The sequence below is a fragment of the Delphinus delphis genome, chromosome 20 (assembly GCF_949987515.2).
Source record: "Delphinus delphis chromosome 20, mDelDel1.2, whole genome shotgun sequence".
Taxonomy (NCBI): Eukaryota; Metazoa; Chordata; class Mammalia; order Artiodactyla; family Delphinidae; genus Delphinus; species Delphinus delphis.
Window position 1 is genome coordinate 54,917,785 of NC_082702.1, and position 12,778 is coordinate 54,930,562.

The 12,778-nt window shown below is 50.9% G+C and overlaps 1 protein-coding gene across 1 annotated transcript in view; it reads left to right on the forward strand.

The window, feature by feature from the left end:
• The window catches only part of ATP2C2 (ATPase secretory pathway Ca2+ transporting 2), a 73,230-nt gene that overhangs the window by 25,763 nt on the left and 34,689 nt on the right, over positions 1-12,778 (forward strand). Inside the window, exons 2-6 of the mRNA XM_059999623.2 lie at positions 1,766-1,876; positions 3,284-3,400; positions 10,365-10,454; positions 11,717-11,752; positions 11,857-11,918. Of these exons, the coding sequence (XP_059855606.1) occupies positions 1,766-1,876; positions 3,284-3,400; positions 10,365-10,454; positions 11,717-11,752; positions 11,857-11,918 (416 nt within the window). The remainder of the gene's footprint in view (positions 1-1,765; positions 1,877-3,283; positions 3,401-10,364; positions 10,455-11,716; positions 11,753-11,856; positions 11,919-12,778) is intronic.

The following is a 12,778-nucleotide window of genomic DNA, read 5'->3' on the forward strand; positions in this document are numbered from 1 at the left end:
CCAGGTCATTCCTTGTAGGATGCTTGGCAGCACAAGTGGCCTCTACCCACTAGATGCCAGTAGCACCCCTGACCCCCATTAGGACAACCAAACATGTCTCCAGACAGTGGCAGAGTCCCCCAGGAGGCAAAACTGCCCTTGGTTGAGAACCCTGGATTTAAAGTTTGGTTTGGCAGTCGGGAAAGTGTACCATCTTCTGCAGGGGCACCGGAGCAGTCCACTCCTGGGGACACAGGACTCCTCCAGTGGGCAGTGGATTTTTTAGCTAGTATGCTGCTGCCCAACCCGAGGCCAGGAGAGCATGGAGGGTGGATGTGAGGCGGGGTCTGCTGCAGCCATATTGGAGACGGTTGGGTACTGCCCTGTAACTGGAGTCTATCCAGATGTTTCCAGCATGGGGTGTGTGTGTGTGTGTGTGTGTGTGAGAGAGAGACAGACAGACAGACAGACAGACAGAAAGAGACAGAGAGCAGAAGGGAGAGGAGGGGGCTAGATTTATACCTTCAGGGTTGCTTGAGATGCTGCATAAAAAGTGAGTTGAGTGTGGTCATGCCAGACAGAAATGGTCAGCTGGAGAACACCAGGCAGGCAGGTCCTGTAACCCCAGGACTGTGTCCATCTGCAGTGTGATCAAGGATTGAGCACTTGATTTGGTACCACTGAACCAGGTCTTGAGAGCAGAAAAAACATCCTGTCTCGGCTGTGATGTGCATTTCTCTGGGAAGTGGATCTTGCACAGTGAAGAAAGTAAGCTTGACTTAAGCAGAGAGAGTCTGTCGAGTGATATGTGTAATAATCATTGGTTGCTTCCTGGTCACTGGCACGGTGAGAAGCACCCCCCGGAAGTGGGTGTGGTTAGCAGTGCATTTCTAAGCAAACAAGGCGTTTGGGAGATGGGGGCGGGGAATGGCAAGAAGTAACAGAGGAATATACCGTCTCTGTTCCAGCTGAAGGAAGAGGTTAGCCAATGCCACTCCCCTTCCTCCTTCCCAGTGCCAGACTACCTGGTGGAAAAGGAAAAGATGATTATCATGTTCTAGGGGTAAGAATACTAGGAATAATTTTGCAAAAATACTCAGCGTTTTCCTAATTATGAGGTCTCCTCTGTGTTCCCGTGTCCTCCCACACCCTTCAGGTGTTTCAGGTGGCTTCTTCCCAGACCTGCTAGACACCCATACCTTGGCCAGGTTCCCCCTCTCTTCTTAGGTTATTGCAGACATCTCCTAGAACAGGCTGTGATATCGCCAGTCACCATCAGGGGGCACTCTCTGTAGTATGGGGCAAACGTCACAGAATTCCAGACGTTCAAGGTCCAGGGTTCTAAGCCTGTGCATTGTTGCCTTGTTCTGTCAGCTTTGTGAGTTCCGGTGCTTGCATCTGTAATAGCCAACAACTGGAAACAATCCATCAGCAGTAGAACAGATAAAGAAATTGTGCTATAGTCTTTTGGCGGTATATTATGCAGCCATGAAAATTAGCGAACCATCACTACACACATCATGCATGAATCTCACTAATAACCTTGAGTCAAAAGCATATATATTGCATGTTACCATTTACACAGAGTTCAAACCCCAGCAACACAAATCTCCTGGGGGCTGGTAATGTCTGTTTCTTGATATGGAGGCTGGTTATATGGGTCAGTTTGTGAAAATTCGAGCTGTACAGTTAAGATCTGCACACTTTCTCTTTGTATATTATACTTTAAAAAGACATATCAGTACAAAACCTGTGTGCCTAATAGCAATCCTGCTTTTTTTCACAGATTGACGGACAAAATGAGTTGAAAGCCATCGAGAAAGAGAAGACGGTGGTCGCTCTGCCCGCCAAGGAAGCAAGCAAATGCCACAGAGAGGATCTGGCCAAAGCATTTTATGTAAGAATTGAATTTGTATCTGATGCCAGGTGCGGTAGGGTTTTTAGATTAAGGAGAGAGCAGTACAAAGTCCTGAAAGTGGCTTTAGAATTCTGTGCTATAGTACCTTTTTATCATCACTGCTAGAAAATACTATCGCCGTTGAGCCATTCTGATTTCCACCAGGAGTGGCATCCACATTAATGGCAGTGGCGCTAATCGTCAAGGCCCTTCCTAGCAGCCAGGATCCTCCCAGCTCTCTGTGTACCTGTTGATGGGAGACAGAGGATGTCTCAGGGGACCCACACGGTTCCACAGCAGCACAGCCAGAGTTGAGTCCAGGTGTTTTGACATCAAATCTCAAACTCTTCACCGTGTGCTGTGCACACCCTTCATCTTTTCTAATCCATGGTGTTTCCAGTGACCGAAAACAAATCTCACCAGTTTCTCCAGCGAATTTGAATTCCTGGCCAGCACAAGACAAAACCCAAACCAAAAAATCACTTCCGTTCCATGAGGCTCCCCTCTGAGGCTGAAGGACTTTGCTTGCTTTATGTTTTTAATTATCTTTACTTAGATAACTGAGCACACATGGGGGTGTGTGTGTGTGTGTGTGTGTGTGTGTGTGTGTGTGTCCGTGTCCGTCCTCACCGCATTTTGCTTATCCATTCATGCATTTGTGGACACTGGGTTGCTTCCACCTCTGGCTGTTGTATGTTATGCTGCTATGAACATGGGTGGACAAATATCTCTCTGAGATGGCCTTCCAGTTCTCTGGGTATACACACCCAGAAATGGAATTGCTGGATTATATGGTGGTTCTATTTTTAATTTTTTTTTTTTTTTTTATGCGGTACGCGGGCCTCTCACTGCTGTGGCCTCTCCCGTTGCGGAGCACAGGCTCCGGACGCGCAGGCTCAGCGGCCATGGCTCACGGGCCCAGCCGCTCCGCGGCATGTGGGATCTTCCCGGACCGGGGCATGAACCCGCGTCCCCTGCATCGGAAGGCGGACTCCCAACCACTGCGCCACCAGGGAAGCCCTGTTTTTAATTTTTTGAGGTACTTCCATAACGTTTCCTACGGCAGCTGCACCATTTTACATTCCCAGGCCCATGCATTTTTCTAAAGATGAAACATAAGTGTTCCTGCATCTCCAGGTGTCCATACTACAGTTGCTCCTTGAAATGTAGGCCCAAGGCTGTCTTTTCTGCAGTATCTGGAGGGCAGAGTGCGGCCTAACTGACAAAGAATTGGACTCTGGGTTTCCTCCTGTCTCTGCCCCTCTTCGCTCGGTGTCTTTGAACCGGTGCCCCCTCCTCTGTGGACAGCCCATTTTCCTTGATCATCATGGAAGCAGCTGCCTTCCAGAGTGGGTATCCTGTGACCTGGGCTTCTTAATCCTTACTGGCCCATCCTTCTCCCTCCAGGTGGATTTACAGAACGGACTGTCAGAGTTCTCGGTGACACAGCGCAGGCTGGTCCATGGCTGGAATGAGTTTGTCGCTGATAACACAGAACCCGTGTGGAAGAAATATCTCGATCAGGTAGGACTGTAGGTGTCATTCCGTGAATGAACTCGTGCATGCCTGGGGGGTAGGGGTGGGGGACGGACATTCATTGTTTAAGTATGGATTGAGGGTGTCCGTGGACAAGTCCCAGGGTGTGGGGCAACTGTACTACAAAGTTAAACAAGGCTCTCCCCATTCAGGCTGCTCTTAGCCGGCAGGAGGGATCACTAACTACCCCAGCAGCCCTGGCCATGAATAGTAGTTGTTCCGTTCAGGGAGGGTTTACCATGTACCAGGCACACGCTGACTGAGTGAGTCCGCAAGCATCAACTCACTTAATCATCTTCCTAATCCCCACTTCGAGATGAGAAGGGTGAAGTACAGAGCAGTTGAAACATTTCCCGAGGCTGTGTAGGGTTGCCAGATGTAGCCAATAAAGTTACAGGATGCCCTGTTAACATTTGAATTTCACATACATAAAAAAACTTCTTTTTTTTTTAATCTATGTCCCAAATGTTGCATGGGACCGACTTATACTTAAAAAAAAAAAAAAAGTTCCTTGTTTATCCGAAATTCACATTTAACTGGGTGACCTGTAGTTTATCTGGCAACCAGGGCCCAGAGTCACGCAGTAGGTAGCGGCACTGCTGGGAAGTGAAGCCAGACATCTGGTTGCAGAGCCCCGGCCCCCTTAGCCTCTGCCATTGGTGCTGAATGCATGGGGCATGAGTCAAATGCCTGGAAGCCATTGGGAAGGGGGAAAAAATGGAAATAGACACGGCTGCAAATTCCCGTCTAGAAATCAGCCCCCCACCCCCCCAGTACCAGCTCTGAAAGCTCCAGTTAACAGGCAGAACTTCCCATGAAGCCATGGGAACGTGAAGCCATGCAGATTGCCTCAGTGTCCCCTCTGGCCTTTTGCACCCTCTCCCAGCCCCGACACCTCCCTCTTAGCCTAACTCAGGGCTGCCCCGCTTCAGCTGCCTTCCCCTGGCTCACATTTAGGGCTCTTCCGATTGGTCAGTTCAGGAACCAATCACAGCCCTCCTTGCAGCATCCCCACCTTCCTTTCTCCTCCAGTCCCCACCCCGCTCATTGGTCGGTTCTCAGTGCCCTAGGGATGTCATTCATGGACGCATTTTGGCCCCAAAATAGGCTTCTAGGTATGCAGGTGGTTCTGGGCAACCCAGAAACTTCCTGGAATCCCAGTGTTGGGAAGAGGCAGCAGAGGCTCCTGGAAGGTGAAGTTCAGGGAAGGGGGCAGACATGCAGGCTGTGAGGGACATTCTCCCTTCTGGAGTGGGGCCTTGGTCAGTTCTGCCCTGGCCGCCCCTTCCACTAGGACCTGCTCACCTGGCCTCTACCTCACGCCAAGGGCTGTCCTCCAGCCAGGGCCTTTCCGGGAATGCAATCTCTTCAGTTTCTAAGAGCAGGAAACGTGCTTCTTCTTCTTAACCTCATCAGTTCAGGAATCCATCTCAGGGAATCCTCGCGGGATTGGAAGGAAGCTCCCGATGGCCATGTTTACCCGCCCTGGATGGGCACAGGAAGTCCACGTGCTCTCACTTATTAATTCTTTTTGTTCATTGAGCATCTGCTACATGCCAGAGGCTGTGACTCTCCTGTCTGTCACCTGCAGTGACAGGGAACTCAACCACTTCACGAGGCAGCCCTGCTTCTCCGTCTCAGGAGACTCACCATCAGGAATTCTACCTTAGCGTGACCCGAGATCCCTGTCCTGGAGTCATGAAGCAAAGGCAGAGGAGAGTCAGCCGGGTTCAGATCCCACTTCAGCCTTGGGACTGTTACTCCTCCTTGAGCCTCAATTGTCCCCATCTAGAAAATAGGCCTAATAAGTACCTCCTGTTCTGAGTTTTACAAAAGAAGAGGCTGAGTCCGTATTAAGTGCCCAGTAAAGCTTGCCCCAAGTCCCAGTGTCTGCCAGTTAGCCCTGGTTTGATTCGAGCGTAGCTGTTAAGAGCACAGGTGTTGGAGTTGCCTGATCTAATTCAACCCTTGGCAATTCAGTTTCTTTCAGAGCCCCAGGTTGGTCATTTATCAGGCAGGACTACTTAACAGTACCTGTGTCTTGGGGCTGGGAGGAGCCTACGAAATGATGCAGGGAAAGCGCTGAGCACAGGGCGTGGCCTGGAGGAGGTGCTCGGGAAATGCTGGCTGTTGCGGTTGTTACTGTTCATGGTAATGAACATCTCCCGTGTACCACCATTGCACCGCACAGTAAGGTTTCAACAGACCGCTTTCTACCTGTCCCCCTTTACTTGTGGGCTTAGAAGGGGCCCCAAGAGCCAGAAGAGTCTGATTATCTGTGGCCAGGGCAGCCCTAGTGGCACGTGGTGGGATCTTCCCATTGGATCTGACACTTGTGTGCCGTGTCTCACGGTGACTCACCTGTCTTGCGTGGGAGAGGGCAGGTGCTTGGGATGGTCTCCTGGAGGGGAAGGAGGGAGGGAGGCTGATGGTACCAGTGTCAGTCTGGAGGGTTGCTCAGGTCCAGCCTCAGGGGGAGGGGGTGAGATTATGGGCTTGGGATTAGAGTTCAGGGTGAGGCCAGCACCTGGTCCCAGCTCTCAGAGCATCCTGGCCGGGACTGTGGACCCATGAGCTAGCCCTGAGCCCATGGCTGGAGGGGTCCCTTGTGCAGAAACAGGCACCCTGCTCTCTGAGTCTTCACTGGGTACAGCCTGCAGGGAGGGAGGGAGCTGCCAGCCAGGGCCGGCAGAGGTGAGGGCAGGGATCCAGGCGGCGGCACAGCAGTGACCTGGCCAGGAGGACGCGCCGCCGGGGCAGTGCAGACCCACTGCTGATCCGCACCGTGCTGGGTGACCGGGGTCAGGAGCTCCAACCCCACCAAGCCTCCGATTCCCCACCTAGCGATGGGCGTTGGCTGTTCGTTCATTCATTCTAGATAAACGCCTTTTGCGCTCCTGGCCAGGTCGAGGCACTGTGCACAGAGCAGTGGCCTAAACTGAGTTTCTGGTTTCAGGGAAACAGACACTCGGTGAGTGATAGAGCACCCAGTGGGCGTGGCCTGAGGAGAGGAGTCAAGACAGGAGTGAGGACGTGCCAATGGGGAGCCGGGTGGTCAGCAGAGGCATCTGACTGGCGTCTGGAGGGGGCGATGTCTGAGCAGAGACCCAGTGAAGTGAGGAGAGGAGCCGTGGTAGGGTCTGGATGAAGGATGCTGCAGGAGGGGGACGTGCAAAGGCCCTGAGGAGAGGCCTGGTGCATGTGGGGTAACCCGGCCTCGGAAGGTGGCCTGGAATGCAGGTGCATGACAGGTGTTCAGGGCGTATTTGTGCCCCCTCCCCCCTCACTTCTGTCCAACCGGGTGGGAAGTCTATGATGGGCTCGGGGCTGAAATAAAATCTTATTCTTAACTCCACTGAACTGAGGGGTTCTCCTTCCCTGTGCAAGGTTGAATAGCATCCCCTCAAAATTCACATCTACCTGGAACCTCAGAATATGGTCTTATTTGGAAATAAGGTCTCTGCAGATGTGATTAGTGAGGATGAGGTCATACTGGGTTAGGGTGGGCCCCTATCCAGTGACTGGTGTCCTTAGAAGAGACTCAGACACACACAGAGGGGAGAAGGCCCTGTGACAGCAGAGGTGGAGTGATGTGTCTACAAGCCAAGGAGTGCCGGCAATACCAGGAACTGGAATAGTCAGGAAAGGTTCCTCCCCTAGGAGACCCCGGGGCCTCCGGAGAGAGCACGGCCCTGCCGACACCTTGATTCTGGACTTCCGGCCTCCAGAACTGTGAGAGAATAAGTGTCTTGTTTTAAGCCCCCCAGGTTGTCATTTATCACCACATCCCCAGGACACCAATATACTGTTAGCCGGCTTGCCCTTGTATCTGGCCCTTCATCCTCCCTGGACTTCTAAGGAAAGGGTGTGTCCCTCTCTGGGGTGGTGGTGTTTGGCCGTGGCTGTGAGCTCTGCTGGGCAGCTGTGAGTCTAGCCCAAGGACTCTTGGCAGCCCCTTCCCTCTGCAAACTGCCCCCAATCCCCTTACCCCCATCTCCGGTGCTTCCAGGTGCTCTCAGGACCAGAACTGGAACTTCTCTGACCAAAACCTTTTATTAGGGAAAATTTCAAAAAGATACATTAGGAGGGAGGATAAGATAATAAACCCCATGTATCCAGCATCTAGTTTCACTAATTGTCAACCCGTTTTGCCCCATTTTTTATCCCCCTTTTTCCTCTGCAGCATTTTAAAGCAAATTCTAGATACTGAATCATTTTACCATCTATACTTTGATGTGTATCTCTGCCCTGGAGGACATTGTTCTTTCTCTCTCTCTCTCTCTCTTTTATTTTTTATTTATTTATTTATTTTTGGCCGCCCTGTGCGGCACGCAGGATCCTAGCTCCCCAACCGGGGATCGAACCCGTGCCCCCTGCAGTGGAAGCTCAGAGTCCCAACCACTGGACCACCAGGGAAGACTGTCTTTTTTTGTTGTTTTTCTTTTAAACCATAACAACAATACTGTTATCCCACTAAGAGCATGAGCGTTTCATTCACATCATCCAGTGCCTGGTTCAGAGCTGGTTTTCCCCACATGCCTCAAAGGCACCTCTTCACAGTTGATTTGTTAGTGCCCTTTAAATCGAATCCCTTTTCCTAATCTGTGGACTCATGCCCATGGAATGGCTTATAAGATCCGTAAAATGGATGGATAGTTTATTTACATGTTGAAGACATCGCTCTTGGGAAGAAGCCTGTAGCTAATTGAATAAGGTCCATCTCAGGAACTTTGATGCAGGTTTCAAGTTTTTGTGGGAAGCTCTTTCGCGGGTCTCCCGGGGTTGACTCCCACCCGTGTGTCTCAGACCGGAGCACCGGGGCTCCCAGGCAAGCTGGCTTTGAGGTGTGGTTCTCTCTGAAGGTGTGGTGACCCCCCCCTACCCCAGCCCAGCCCAGCCCTGGCAAGGATCGATGGGAAAGCTTCCCTGAGGGCCAGCTATTGGATCAAGAGCCCTGATAAGAGGGACCGTTTTCTGGAGCTCAGGCAGCCACGGTTCCTCCCTTTGACCAGTGTTTATCCAGTGCCTTTTGGAATCAGTCTTGGTCCTTCTGGCTCCCGTGTACTGAGCATCTACTGTGTGCCACCCACTGGGCAGGTCACTCTATCCTCCTTATGCCCTTTAGTCCTCCCATCAGCCAAGAGAGGCTGGAGAAGTCAGAGGCTCGCTCGAAGTCTGTCAATGAGCTCATGGTGGAGACAGCTGGAATTCTATCAGATTCCTGAGCTCTCGCCTGCCTCCCCATGTGCTCAGATCCCCTTCTAGGTCCTGGAGGGATTGGGGACCCCAGGATGGGCATGGCCTGTATGCTTAGGAAGATTACATTCTAGCAGAGAATAGAGACAAATAATTTGATACAGTCGCAGAAAAATTGTAGCTAAGAAGGTGAAATACATTCGAGTTGCCCAGTCTTGAGGATTCACAATAGATGCGGTGGCTAACACCGGGTGACCCGTGAGCTGACCGCAAAGTGCCCTGTCCCTCATTCAGAGGAGTTAAAGCACAGCAGTTCTGGGGTGAGAGGCATTAAATCCCTTCATGTACCACACTGGCATGATGCTGATGTGCTTCTTTCTGTCAGCAGTACGAATCACACATCTGATCACATTTCCCTTTTTGCCTTTGCTGCTGGGAAGCTCAGAGCCAAAGGTACAGCCCCAATTTAAACAACCATGATTTGCTTATTGATATTTTGACTCCCACCCCGATCCTGATCTTTGGTCTACTCTCTCCGATCCTGTCTTTATATGTTTGTGTTTATGCTTCCTTTCACTTGTCTGTAACCATTGAAATGTATGTGTGAAATGAGACAGATACAGTAGTCCCCCCTTACCTGTGGAGGGTACATGCCAAGACCCCAAAGGATGGCTGAAACAGTTGATAGTACCAAACCCTATATATACTATGTTTTTTCCTGTACATACATATCTATGATACAGTTTAATTAATAAATTAGGCACAGCAAGAGATTAACAGCAGTAATAATAAAATAGAACCATTATAACAATATACTGTAATCAAAGCCGTGTAAATTAATCTCTCTCTCTCTCAAAATATCTCATTGTCCTGTACTCACCTTTCTTTTCCTTGTGATGATGTGAGACGGTACAATGCCTACATGAAGAGCTGAAGTGACGGGAGTGACGCAGGCATTGTGACATAGAAGGAAGCTTATCTGCTTCATGTCATCCTGGATCATTGAGCCACGAGGGTGTCAGTGGTTGGATGCCAGGAGCAGGGGATGTGTTTGGTTGGGGATCCCAGGCAGGATGGAATGGGATAGCACAGACTTCATTATGCTACGCAGAATGGCACAGAATTTTAAACTTATGAATTATGTATTTCTGGAATTTTCCATGTAATAGCTTTGGACCACAGTTGACCGCAGGTCACTGAGACTGTGGAAAGCAAAACCACTGATAAGAGAAGACCACTGTACATAAAATCATAAAGTAAAAATCCTTTGGGAAGTTTCTGGAACACGTTTTCTCAGGAGGGACATCTCTGGAGCTCCCAGAGGCAGTTACAAGAGTGAGTCGTTGTGATTGGGACACACAGGATTGCAGGCCTGGTGTGGTGAGAGGGGACCCCTTGGCCATGCTGGGCCAGGGCTGGCATCCCACCAGAGGGGAAGATTCTGACCCGGAGCGTCGTGGAGATGTGGCAAAGCAAGACCAAGAACTCAAAGACAGGGCCGGGGCTGGCGTCTTGACAGGGACGGTGTCAGGATGACCCCAGGAAGTCGATGTCAGTGAAACTGCAGTGGTGGGTCTTCAGGTGGTGGAGAACCATCGGGTGGCGGTGGTCCTCGTCTCCCAGCCCGCGCATCACTGTAGGGTTGGCCTGGAAGCGGGCTGTGAGTGAAGAGCTCACGCTGCTACACGGGAGAAAGCCCAGTCTCTGATCTCTGTGAGCCCAGAAAAGATCCCCCTGCCCTGTGTTCATTTTTCAGTTTAAGAACCCCCTGATCCTACTGCTTCTGGCCTCTGCCTTGGTGAGCGTCCTCACGAAGGAGTACGAGGATGCCATCAGCATCGCCATGGTGAGTGCACCCCGTGGGGGGCAGTGCCCCATCCCAGACCCGGCTGCCAAGGGGCTTGCTGAGTCTGTGCTTGTCTTTGTTATGCAAGGAAAAAAGAGTTTGGCTGTAGATTTTTTTAGAAAAAGAAAACACAACAGAAAGAAAGGACAGGAAATCCACATCCTTCTCTACCCCCAAATAGGGCGTCCTGGTTCCCTGGCCGTCGCTCTCTTGGCGGTTACGCTGGTGGCTTCTGGTTCTTTGCCGTCAGGAACAATGTTGTAATGCACTCCTCCCCTGTGACCCGTGGGTGGAATTGCCGGATCCTGGCTGTGTGCGCAGTACAAAGAATAATTGCTCGGGGACTTCCCCGGCGGTCCTCTGGTTAAGACTCTGCGCTTCCGCCGCAGGGGACGTGGGTTCGATCCCTGGTCAGGGAACTAAGATCCCACATCCTGTGTGGTGCGTCCAAAAAAACAAAAACAAAACAAAACAAGAATCATCGTTCGTAATCATTATACAGAGAGAACCGTTGGGCACCTTTAAAAAAAATGTTTTTTTTAATTTTAAAAATCAGCCGTTTTAAAGTGAATAATTCAGGGACATTTACTCCATTCACAATGTTGTGCCACCACCACCTCTGTCTAGTTCCAAAATGTTTTCCTCACCCTAAAAGAGATCCCGTACCCATTACACAGATGCTCTCCTCCCCCGCCCCCCCCCCACAACCAGCCCCTTGAAACCACCATCGCTTTCTGTCCCCACGGATTTACCTGTTCTGGGTAGTTCCTATAAATGGACTCATACAGTACGTGACCTTCTAAATGTGGCTCTGAACATATTCTGATGACTTTTGTTCCTGCCTCCTTCCATCTGTCAAGTGCCGTCGTTTAAAATACAAAAACAGACTTCTTCCGTGCAGTGGAATGCGACGCTTCTGTTCGAAAGCCTGAGGCTAGGTCCGCATCTTCTGATGTGGACTGATGTTTATTAGCTGCTGTTGAGATATAAACGATTACCTCTGTACTAGCTGATCCTGTGTTGTACGTGTATCTATGCTGAAAAATCTAGAAGGCTCACCCCCAGATGTGAACCTCTAGGTGGCAGAATTGGAGGTGCTTTTCTGGCTCGTCTGTTTTCTAAATTTCTGCACAGTGTTCTTATTTTGCAAGAAAAAAGGAAATAATATTTTGCAGGACGATGCCCCCTCCTTGCCTCCCCTGGGCTCGTTCGCCTGCTCGTTGGGCAGCTGGGTGTTAACGTCCCTCCCGTTTGCCCCCTAGGCCGTGCTAATGGTGGTCACCGTCGCCTTCATCCAGGTGTGTAATGTGTGTCCTGAAGTCCTGGGCGGGGTCACCCGGGCTGATGGGAGCTCCGTGGAAGCCTCCCTCTTAAACACCACATTTCACATGCTTCCTACCAGGAGTACAGGTCAGAGAAATCTCTGGAAGAGCTGACCAAGCTGGTGCCTCCCGAATGTAACTGGTAAGTCAGAGACCCGCCCTGGGACTTTTTGGTTCCTCAGAGGAGCCAGTGGGCTGGTGAGTTTGACAAAAAGCTTGGCAATATTAATATCCTTTGTAATGTGATATGGGAGAAGCATGTCTCACTGGGGGTTGGGAAACCTGGTCTCTCTGCCCCGCCGGCCGATTGCTACATGTCTTTGGGTGTGTCGTTCAACCTCTCTGGGCCTCCGCTGTCACTGGTGTCTAATCAGGGCGCCCGGCCTGGGGGCCACGGGTGACGGGAGTGGCTTTGGGGAGAGGGTGGCCCACAAAACCTGTGATGAAGTGTGCAAAAACGTGTGCATTTTTCCTAGGGAGGCATTCGGAATTTTCACTGGATTCTCAAAGGGGGGCTCGGAAGAGGCTGAGAGGCGGGGCTTGAAGGAGCTGAGGCATCAGAACTCTGGCTGAAGGGGGTGGACAGCTCAGTAATGAACTCCGGTCATTTGCTCAGCTGCCCGCCAGCCTCTTTCCTGCCTGGACATTCCTGCTTTGCCATTTGGTTATCACACAGCCCTCCCCAGAGACATTTAAAAAGGAAAAAAGAAAGACAAAAATGTCTCCCCATTCCTCCTGGGCCTGTCTGCTTAGCGCAGTGCCATAGGACTTTCTGGAATGTTCTGTCATGTGTGCTGCCTGGGACGGCACCACTAGTCCCATATGGCTACTGAGGACTTCACCCGAGGAACTGAAGTCTTCACTTTATTTAACTTGAATTCAAATAGCCTCACAGGCTAGTGGTTGCAGTCTCGGACAGCTCAGCGTAGAGGATATTCAGGGGCTGCCGCCATGGGTAAAGGGAGCCGCAGAGGCAGAAGGGAGAAGGTTTGTTTTTGTTTT